Source organism: Rhea americana, unplaced genomic scaffold (genome assembly GCF_003343005.1).
Source record: "Rhea americana isolate MKP2758 unplaced genomic scaffold, rheAme1 scaffold_115, whole genome shotgun sequence".
In the NCBI taxonomy this organism is placed as follows: domain Eukaryota; kingdom Metazoa; phylum Chordata; class Aves; order Rheiformes; family Rheidae; genus Rhea; species Rhea americana.
This window is the reverse complement of record NW_028185206.1, coordinates 2489874-2501021: the sequence shown is the minus strand read 5'-3', so window position 1 is coordinate 2501021 and position 11148 is coordinate 2489874. Positions and strand designations below refer to the sequence as shown.

The window sequence follows — 11148 nt, the reverse complement described above, 5'->3', positions numbered from 1 at the left end:
CTTCATCCAGTTTATGTTAGAAGTCTTTTGAGCTGCTTCTGAAGATGGCAAAAAAAGGAGGGAGGTTGGTTGAAATGAGCATATTAAGGGAGGCTTTTGCTTTGACAATATCTCCTATGCTCTTTTGTGCAAAAATATTTTTAATATGGAATTCCCCMAGTGCATCCGTGCTGCATTTTGACAGTTTTTCAGCTATTGTTCAACTTGGCTTTAACTGTTCTTTTTTGMAGGAAAAGAAAAATGCCCATTTGGACAGTCTAAAACATCTTTTGCCCTTCATATTGGAGGACAATCCTGTTTCCTTGAAGATAAACAAACCAAAGACTCCCAAAAGGAGGGAGAGCAGTTGAGATGGAAAAAAGCAAGCTCAGTTTCTGATGCTGGCACTTATTTGCTGTCTTATKGTTGAAAGAAGGAATGCCTAATGATCATCAGCCACTCAGAAACACAGCAAATTTACACAGAGACCATCAGCTTGCTTAGTACGTTACTCTCTGTCTTTTGTGGTCATCAGCTTAGAGCAACACTGCAAATCTTACTGAGTCAGCTAGTCCTTTACTGAAGAGAAGGCCAAAAATTAAGATTAAAAATAGAGATGGGGAAGGAAACAGATTAAGAAGAGAGTAGATGACAACAGAGATCTCAGAGGTACTCATGAACTTGCCAAAGCAGAAAGATTTAGCAGGGTTTTCTGTGTCCTTCGGTTCGAATCTGGCTAATAAGGAGAGTTCTAAAGGCCAGAGACAGGCCTTTCAGGGGAGATATATGTGCCTCCTGTTTCTCTGAGTCAAATGTCAAACAAGCCTCTGTTCTTCTGAGTTAAATCTCAAATCAGAGATCCACAAAAAGGAATGATAGGTGGAAAACCCAGCATTTGAGCTTTTCCATCAAGTGCTCTAGTTTTGGCCAACTAAAGGACAAGCACTATTCAACTCCCCATGCAGGAAATGTTTATCATTTCCTTTCCTCCTGGGGAATATGTCAGATGGAGGAAGGAGTAGAGTGTAGTCTCTGGGGACAAGAGATGCAGAGTCTGGAAAGGCATGTTTCCCATAGTCATGGCATGGTGAGGCCCTAGAGAACTGTCACCAGAGTAAAAAAGCAAGGCAAGAATCAGTTAACCCTTGAAAGAGAAGCTTTGGGTATAAAGCTGACCCAGCCTGTGAATCTACAAGGAAAAAGCCAAATGAAACACAGTGATACTGACAGGGCTTGCAGCATGCCACTCCTCACAGAAACACCAGCAAACCGGTGTGTGCACTAATCCAGCCCCAGGTTTTATTATAATTACCTGTTAGTACTGACTAACTCCTTTTAAGAAATAATGGAAAGGTAGCTCTTATTTACACATACTCAAGCGTAGACCTTACCTCCAAATTTGCTCCTCTCGTTGTGCTGTTACAGCTACTTCTCCATCCATAATTCAGAAAGTAAAGGGTTCTGATGGTGACTCTGTTTTTCTGAGTAAAACAAGAGAAAAAAATGTTTTCCCAGCTGTGGCCAGAAAAATCCAGACACATAGAAGAAAATCCAATAAATGATTAATTCAGTCTTTCCATCTGTGGGTAATGGCTTTTCTATGATTTTTTTTCCAGCCTTCTCTTTCCCTTATGCAAAGAAAGAATCTCTATTTGACTTGCAAAGCAATGTCCTRAGCTTTTTTCTGGCAAGCACCTGGATGATGGCTTACATGTGGCTTCCCCCTCTTTGAATGAGGAGGAATAAAATGGAGGTGAGTTTCTTGTACTATACACTTTGCTGAGAGAGGATTTCACAAGGAACAGGAAGATCAGGAAAGAAACTGCAGAATTTACTGACCGTTTATTATTCACAGACCACTGATCATGATAGACTTTTTTTTTTTTTTTTCCTTTTTGGCTAGTGGTTGGGTAGAAGGCATTTTCACTGCTGAAAATACCATTGAATCTATTGAATCAATGACCTAGAAAATAACTGTTTGGGTTAGGAAATGGTGTGTAGATGCTAGTGCCATCGGGACTGGAACAGGCACAGACACAGTGATACCATGTTACTCAATCTGTGCACCCACTCAGGTCTTATTTGCTGCTGAGGAAAAACACCCTCTGCCCCCTAGTCCTCCTAACCACAGAAGCAAGTTTGACTTATGTGATACAGTCAGAACAATGGGTTTGGCTTATTGTCCTGCTCCCGCTCTGGTGAGCACATGCAGGGCTGACAGGCAACCCTGGGAAGTACTGATTGTACTATGTAGTTTTATCCATTTTCCTGTTTCCCCATCCTCCTTTCCACTGCCTTCAACTCTCCACTCCAATCTCTTCCCAAGTATACAAATCATCCTAAGTACTTTTTTTTGTCCCAATTTTGCTGTGTACCCAAATTCGATATTTTCAGTATCATTATCTAGGCAGTCTCATCTGATAGAGTTACATGGTGACCTCTGGTCTTGCAAGGCTCCAATTCTGAAAATATCCCTAGCAAGTATGTGTGCAGTTTAGCCATTTCTCCCCCCCCCACCTTATCCTACCTGTGGAATCCATCTACTTCTCATGGGATCGTGCATAACTTTTGTCAGCTTCTCATGCAGTTATTAGTCACATATAGCAACTTCTGGTGCCACATCCAATTTTCTGTATCCTGTTCACCTAGCCGAACATCTGGCCAGGATACAGTGACAGCCTTGTCATTTGCCTCCTACCCTCACATTTTTCAGGCACAGTTAACCTCATTCTCCAGCTCTTCCACACAACTGCTGGTACCTAGGTCAGCAACTGATATTTGGCAGTATGGGAACTGTCAAACCCCTTCATTAGTAAAAGTACAGGCATAATCTCCTTGTCACTTTTAACGTTCCTTTCCTCTTTCCAGGCCCTGAGAGGGACAGTCTGAACAACAAGCATCCAAATCACTTTTCCAGCAGTGACTTTACTACAGGAATGCTCCTTTCTCTGTTTCTTGTCTAGTGTGAAGCCACATAAAAACTGATCTCAGTAAATTGGTGTCTAGAGCCATTGTTTGAAAAATCAGAATCATCCTTCCACTTGAATGATTAGAGCCAGGGGACCTCTTCCCGCAATTCCCATATTAAGTGAAGGAATTGCAGAATCTCTCCTAGAAGGGCATCTAGCCCCAAGTATTCTCTCATTTTTCAACAGCCATTCTGAAATGTAGGTGACAGAAGTAGACAGAATAAACCAGAAGTTTGGCTGCTGTATAGTGAGGTGTTGTTACCTCCCTGCTCCTAATCAGTGCCCTTTGTCATGAGATTTTCAGTGGCTTAGCCATTACACGAAACTGCAAATTCTCGCTGAGCTAAGTATTTGCCATCTTCAGGGTGGCTGACTGTTGGGATCCTGCCTTTGTCTTTTTTTCTAGGTTGGGCTTTGTTAAAATACATGCCATTTGGTTGAGCTTAAGTCTCTAAGCAATTCAGAGCATTCTACAGATGCATCAAGCACTTGACTACTTATCAAGCTATAATTTTTTGTGTTGTTTTTTGCTGCAATATTTTTTGATATAACTGACTTAAAACCTTTTTGACAAAATATGCAATTCCTCATGAACAAACCAAAAATATCTCTTTTTCTGATGATTGCCTGTTCACTGTATTGTTTTGGGATTTAATATGGCTCTCATGTTGYGGAAAGTGATGACCAGTGGTGTAAGAAATATCCTCTTCCCTCATGCAAAACTCAGGGCAGGTAGTGCCAAAACCCCTCAGCCTCATTTGCAGTGAAGCAAACTATCAGCTAAATGCCAGCATGGCAGAAGAGGCTTGCTGGATCATCCTTCCACAGACTAGCAAATGCTCTTCTCTTCCAGTTGAGTGACTCAGGCTAGATGCCTAGATTGGAGAGAAAAGGTCAAATTCTTCTCACAGAACATAAATAGGGGGAAAAAAATATAATGCTGTGGCCACAGCTGTCTCCTAGGTACCCCGGGCTGGGCAACATACAGTTATGTTGCAAAGGGCAGCACCACTCCTCTTGTCAAAAGCAGCTTTTGCTTCCAGCTGTCTCCTGGCCTGCATCACCATTACCTCAGCCTTGTCTGGGAGGAGGGAGACAAAGCAAATCACCTCCTCCGAGACCCAGACATTGGATGTTTTTTTCCGCTGCATTAGCCAGTTCAGATGTGGCACAGATGGGTAATCTCTGCAGCCTGTGCCCCTTAGCCGGCTCCTGGAGCCTCAGCTACACATTAAACAGATGTGAGAAAACAGTTGCAGCAGAAAAGCACTTGGCACCTGAGGCCTCCTTGGAAAGAGGGGTGGAGGCCCTCTGGCATGCCTTCAGGGCTGCTGTTATTAATGGCGTGCATCAGCTACAGATGGACAGGCAAGAAGCAGCTCCTCCCCGCTGCTCAAATGACACACTGCTTCTTTGGGTATCCAGTGTCTCACTCCTCCACTCAGCCTGTGGCACACRCAGCAAAAGAAGATGAGGTGGCGCCTTGTGGCCAGTGCAATGAACCCCTAAGGACAGGTGCCACCCATTCAAAGGACTGAAAAGCCAGGTTTTATGCTAACCATTTCCAGACAAAGCAGATTGCTGGAATCAAGGGCTGCTGAGCTGGGGAGCAGGACAGGAGGCAGGTCTTGCACTTCTCTGGGAAGCTTGGTTAAGCAAGGTGCATGGTCCTGGGGAGCCAGGGAYGAGGCTTGGGATGGAGTGAGGGGAAAATTGCAGGATCCCTGCAGACAGATTGGGTACTTCAGGCCTGGCCCAGAAGACACAGGCATTAGCAGGGCCTCAGTCTTTTGCAGGGTTGCATGGGCAGAGAGCAAGAGTGGCAGTGCTCAAGTTGGTATGGAGCTGAAGGTAGTGAGAAAGAAGGGTTTGGGATAGGGACAGTAGTATGAGCTTTGCATGAYACAGCCCTCAGCAAGATCCTGTTGGGAGGAGCATGCGGCTGGAAGGAGCTTCTGGACTGATTGCTCATCTGGAAAGCAAAGTGATGGTGTTTCTACACCTCTTTTAACCACAGCAGCTCCAGGTCAGGATGCATCATGCTTTGCACATGGACTTCCCTTTATCCTGGAAGAGAACAACCTTTTTTGTGTTGTTGCTGGAGAAGTGAAAGGCTGAAATCACCTTGCTGTTGGCCGGGAGTGCGGCTCTAGTGGTGAGGGAGAGGCCGAGGGGGAAGTGCTATACTTCCCCCTTGGCCTCTGGGATGCTGCTGTGTCAGAGCTGTAGGGGCTCAGTGTGATCATTTGTAACTTCAGGGTGACACACTTCTGCTGCTAGGGACTGTCCAAAGCCTTTTGGCACAGCAAACCAGCTGGAACAACACTGCTCTCCACCAGCAACTCTGTTCTCTAGTGTAAGGGAAGGAGCAAAAGTGAAGTGATTATTGAGTCCTAGTCACTTCGGTCATCATTTCTTCCTGCTCCAGATTGCAATGTATGTAAATCAATTTGATGGCCAAAGAAGCCTTTTGGAATGAAACTGCTTTTTGCCCCAAAACAGCATATGTTTCAAAGAATCTTCTGAAGACAGAAATAGCCTAAGGCCACATATGGACCTGTGACAAGCTCTGTAAGGGCTAATTCGTACCATGCCAAAGGTGTCAGGGCAGGCTGGGTTGAGGGCATTTGAGGTTATGTGGGCACACTGCCTCGTGGGTGACTACAGTTTGCTGACCTTCGCTGCGCTGATTAGGACCTATGTGGCTTCAAGCCTGTGCACAGAGAGCTGGCTGTGGTCAGTCTGGCTTTCGAACAGCAAAGTGCAGAGTGCCTTGTGTGCAAACATCTCCTTGTTGCACTTCCTCAAAGGCGGATTGCTCTCCACAACACACAAGTACTAACTCAGTTCTGAGGTCCTGTCGTGGGGCTGTGCCCGTGCCCTGAATAGACTGCATCTGCTGAAACATTGTCAACTGGGACATGAAGGAGCCCTGAGAAATCTGCAGGTGCAGGTTGAATGCAGTGGAAATGATTTCCCAGCCATATAGCCAGTGCAAGAGAGACTCAAGCAAACCAGAACGTCCAGCAGCCTTTTCTTAGTTTTTTTCTGGGGTTAAAATACAATGCTATGGACTGTTGTGAAACAAAATGCAAATACACTGCAACTAACATTCTTCTTTCTCCAGACTGTCAGCTACTAACTGATACATGAGTATAGTTAACGCATGTAACTAGGCCAATGAAAAAAACAACAGCTTGTGGAGTTCATGGTTAGAGAAATCCTAACATGATGGGGTGCCCCTTCTTGGCTCAGAAACCCAAAGAGTCAATGGAACTTCCGATGAACTCTGAAAAAAAAATGTTTTGAATGTTTAGATTATGCCATGCTGAAGACAGCTGCCTTCTTTGGTTTTTGAGTGAGGTTGCAAAGAAAAGCCCATGTGCTGAGTAAGTTTTCAAGGACTTTTTTTTTCCCCCCCCCCAGCATCTTTAAAAAGCATTTAAGAGATTTAGGAGCACAATACAGYACAGCTTGTTCTAAACCCCTGCGGATTTTTGAAAGTGTCTCTCATAGACACTGTTATGTGTACACACACTCTGTTTTGTGTTTTTTCTCCATGTCGCTTTTGGTAATCCTAAAATTCCTCCCCCCCCGCCACCTTAATCTTTTTGAGAAGCACATGCAGCATTTCGTTCCTGTTCTTCTTCATCGCTGCCGCTGCTCTGCCTCCCGCTTCTCCTTTACCCGCTCCTGGGAGCAGCCGTCTCCCGCTGCCCGGGCAGCGGCCCGCCCAGCCCGCCCGGCGCGGCCCGGCCCGCCCCCGGTCCGCCCCGCCGGCCCGGCCCCGCCGCCGGCCCCCCCGCGCCCACCGTGCTCGGGCCGGCCGCGGCCGCGCTGCCCGGCCCCGCCGCCGGCGCTGGGGGCCGCCGCGGCTCGGCTCGGCTCGGCTCGGCCAGCGGGACGGCGGGCGGCTGCGATCTGCCGCGGCCGGCGATGGAAGATGGAGGGAGGCGGCGGTGCGGTAAGAGGCGGCGTGTGTGCGGAGCCGAGGGCTCGTTTCTACGAGTACTTTCGCCCCCCCGCCCTTTGCCTTCCTTTCTTCCTTTCCCTTTCTTTTCTCTTCTCTTTCCTTTCCCCCCTTTTTAATTTCCCCCGTTTTTTCCCAGTTTTTCCTTTTTCTTCCTTCGTTTTCTATTTTCTTTTTTTTTTCATTTTTCATTTGTTTTCCTTTTACGTTTTATTTTTTTCTCTGTTCTTCTATCCCTTTTTTCTTTTCTTTTTTCCTCTTTTTTCATTTTTTTTCTTTTTCCTTTTCCTGTTTTCTTTTCCTATTTTTCCGTTTTTCTGAATTCTTTCTTCTTTTCCTTTTTCTATTCCCCTTCTTTTTCTTATTTCTTTCCCCTTCTCCTCTCTCCTTCCCTCCCTTCCCTTTTCCCTGAGAGAGCTGGGAGCCCACTCTGCAGGCCCCATGGACCCTAGTGGAGGGACTTCTGCCCAGGACAACTCCTGGCAGGCAGCCAGGCCCGCCTGCATCTCTTGCAGTTGGTTTTGCTCCTGTCTCCATCTACCTCCTCTGTGTAACAAGTAAGCAGTGTTGTTTTACTGACAGGCGCTCCTAACCGTTCCAAATTCTTGATTTCAGTGAGATACTTTGAAAAAGCAGCAGCTTTGGCTGAGTTAATAGCACTCTGCTTTCTGGGGAGGAGTGGGTTGAGATGAATTCAGTAAAGGTATAAAGTTTTAGCACATTAAATTTGCACATTAACGCTCATGCTGTGGGGGCCTTATCGCAAGCCTTGCTGCAGTGAACTGAAGCTACGCTTCGCAATGGGAACATGCACATGATTGTCACATGCTTGAACTTCAGTCAAACTCACCAAGATGCTAACTTCACATATAGACACAGTATTTCCATGCCATAAACAACAATTACCTGATTCCCACAGGGTGCCAGTTAGCATATTGTTAGGCAGAGCACACCTATGTGTTATTTAAATGGTTTGGGTGTGTAATAGGTAACTCCAATTACTACTACTTTTGCAGTTTCACTCATAGTTTAATACTCTCTGTGGGTCAGCCTGTTAAAATAGAGAGAGAAAGCCAAATGCAGTGTTTCTAATGAAACTGTCATGTTTGTAGGCTGCCAGGAATCACCCAAGCTGTTCTGGTTTAGCTGGAGGAACAAAACTTCTTCCTACCTCAGATTCCATTTCGTCAGTCATAGCCTTAGTCAGTGAATTTCAGCAGATGTTACCAGTTTAACACAAGCTGAGAATCTGACCTCTTTGATTTAGGCAGATAGAGAATTTGGCTATTGAGATGTTGTTTTGCGAGTATGTCTTGGATGGGAGCAAAGATGAAGCTAACCGTGCAGGTTAGCAAGTGCTTTGGTTCAACTGTAACCTTAGTTCAGCATAGAAAAGATTGTAAGAAATTCCTCTGTGGCGGTGGTGGTGTTAAAAAAAAATTGCAACATCTGCACAACTTATTTCTAAACTTAATATGACAAAAACATTCGGATTTTTGACATACAAAGAAAATTACTGCACAACTTACGTGTATGGAAGAGATCCTCTTGTAATACTGGTGCTTGAGCAGATTATCTAGGTTAGCTTTGCTGTTTCCATGCCAGCACACTGAAAAGGAAAAGAGGATCCTAATGAACTGACCAGATATTTTTCTTTGTCCTCTTCTTGGGAAGGCTGCTGAAACTGGCGGAGCATGAATTTTTTTGCTGTTGTCAAGCYATGTAGCTAGAAGACCTGGACATAGTTCAGCGTATTTCCCTCTCATTTTGGAATAGGACTTGCTATTCTTGCTCTTGTTGCTAGGAAAGTTTGGTCTTTGGTTTTGCAGCTGTAATTTAAGAGATGGTTTGGAGTTTGCTTTCTGTGGCATGAAGAGGCAGCCTTGCTGCTGGAGTATCAGGTACTACCTGATACTGCAGAAACATCTATTGGCAAGTGCTCTTCTCAATAAACTGCCCTGAGAAGCACGGTGACCTCCTGAAAGCCAGGGCTGCTGAGGGTCTTAGGAGCAGGACTGTTGACAGGCTCTTAGCAAAGTGCTGGGAGCTTCAGCATTGGGCCTGTTGTTCATGATGGCATGAATCACACACCGCAAAAAGGGTACGACGCAGAAGAAGGATGCTTTTGCCATGGCTGGTAAACTGTCTTTACATGTGCAGCACAGATGACTACTTGAAACAACCTCTGCTATGCGGAAATACGTGGTGGCAGGCCGTGAACCATCTGTGATTTTTTTGAAAGAGCTGAACGTGTTTCCTTTCTGAGTTGCTCTGTTTAATTGTGAGGGCTCTGAGAGAAAAGGTGAACTGGGATGTTCTGGAAGCTTTATCTTGTTTTAGTGATCTGAGGATCTGAAGAGGTAGCTCAGTGTTGTGGCAATAGGAAGGAGCAAAAATGAAGGGAGGGAGGGGTTAGCATCTGGAGAATACGATTAAATGAGTCTTGAGGGTATTTGATAGTAATGTTCCATGCTGTTGTGCTTGAACTAGATAACCTGAGGTTGGGCAAACCTGTGAACTGATGCCAAAACTCAAAGGTCAGGGTAGTCAGCCACAAGCCAGAATGCCACTCCATGTCAGCCCCACTCCATGTCAGCTCTGCTTCTGGTGAAGCATGTGGCCCAAGTGGCTGGGTGCTCTCTGATATACAGCACTGGTAGAATTGATTGGTGTGAGCTTCCTGGGCTTAGCCAGAAGAGGTGGAACAGAATCTCTGTGCTCAGTGCTGTATGTCTCCCTTTTCCCCTTTTCTGTGGGCAGCTAGTTGGAGACCTCTTTTGTCAAAGCCAGTTTCTGATGGAAAAAACGCATACTGGCTTCTAGCACAGCTCAGATTTCTCATTCTGGCTGATTGTCACCCAAAATTCTTCAGCAGTCTGGTTAAGTCTGCCATACCCCAGCAGAGATGTCAAATCAGGAGTTCTTCATGTTAGAAGTTTTGCTGAGAGGGAAGCTCTGTGAGCAGAAAGCTCCTCCAGACCATCACTGTTCTGAACAGCAGGGCCACAGACAGATCAAGTTAGATCTTGAGCAATTTATGACTTAAATGTAGATATCTAAATCGCCATGTGAAGGGCTTTCTGTCCTCTGGCACCCATGGTAGCAGAGGGCTGGGCTTTTTGCCTGAGGTTATTTCCAACTCTTTTTTCCTGCTGGCACTGGGATGAGGCTGTGGAGGAGAACTTGCACACTTCTGTGTGAGGGAAGTTTCAGACCAGCTGTAAGTGTCCGCTCAACACTTTCAGTCCAGCCCTAAGTGTCCTCTGGGAATGACACTGTTTGAAGTAAGTTTCTGCAGTCTGTTACCAGATGCTTTTTCTGAACACAGCCACTCCTTACTCAGAGACTCCTTTTGCTGTCATGCCAGCTCCAGAGACCACAGCCTGCTGGGACGCAAGTGCATCCAAGGCTTAATTCTCTGTATTACAGAGGTGAGAAAGATGGGTCATGGATGGGACCTAAATGCAGGGTGGAGTGGAATTTATTCTGGGTGAGGGTTAGGTTGCTATGAGGTTGAATGAGGAGTCAGAATAACTCAGCTATTATCTAACCCTTGAGGCTTGAATTGCTCCTGAATTGACTGTACTTCCTGGATGCTGTAAGCAAACAAACCTGCTGGGGCACACGACCAAGCTGTCAGTCAGAGCAAGAGCTCTGCATTTCAACCTCCACCAACTGCCTCAGCTCCTTGCTGGAAATGGTGATGTTTGCTGTGGCTTTCCTTGTATCTGTGCAGTGTGGAAAAAGGTTTTCCGGTGCTGCCACTGGTGGGCTAAGCAGAAGACGACCAGGCTGAAGTTAGCCCTGAAGAACAGGCTGCTGAAGCAGATGCCATGGCTGAGGTGTCCTTCCTGCTGTGCAGTTGCTTTGTGCTATAGCCACAACAGCTGTTTTTTTGACAGATGGTAAAAGGACTGGACAAGAGGGCAGTGATCTGATAATGTGATACAGTAGTTTTGGAGCAGTAGGAAAACAGCCCAAATGGCACAGATTAAACAGTGAAAATGTCAATTTTTGCAGAAGTGATGAACATGGCTGTTACTGTGGAACAGCACAGCAGAACACGTGGCTTATCTCCAAATTATACTCATTTTTTTTTTATGGTAGAGTTTTGCATCTCCTCGGCTGAGTGTATGCCAAATGTGATGGCAGGATGCACTCCAGCCTTGGATATGGCTGCATTTCAGTGTTGACAGAGGAGCCCAGACCAGGAGAGAACTTTTCTTAAAA

General features: G+C 45.7%; 1 protein-coding gene across 6 annotated transcripts in view; it reads left to right on the top strand.

Moving 5' to 3' along the window:
• The first annotated feature begins 6812 nt into the window (after positions 1-6812).
• PSD3 (pleckstrin and Sec7 domain containing 3) overlaps positions 6813-11148 on the top strand; it is a 119550-nt gene continuing 115214 nt past the window's right edge. For 5 of the 6 annotated variants that reach the window (XM_085317738.1, XM_085317724.1, XM_085317748.1 and 2 more), the window contains exon 1: positions 6813-6912. In XM_085317738.1, the coding sequence (XP_085173864.1) occupies positions 6892-6912 (21 nt within the window). In that variant the 5' untranslated portion in view covers positions 6813-6891. Of the gene's footprint in view, positions 6913-7333; positions 7476-11148 lie in introns of all 6 variants that reach the window. The other variant, XM_085317730.1, reaches the window with a different exon arrangement.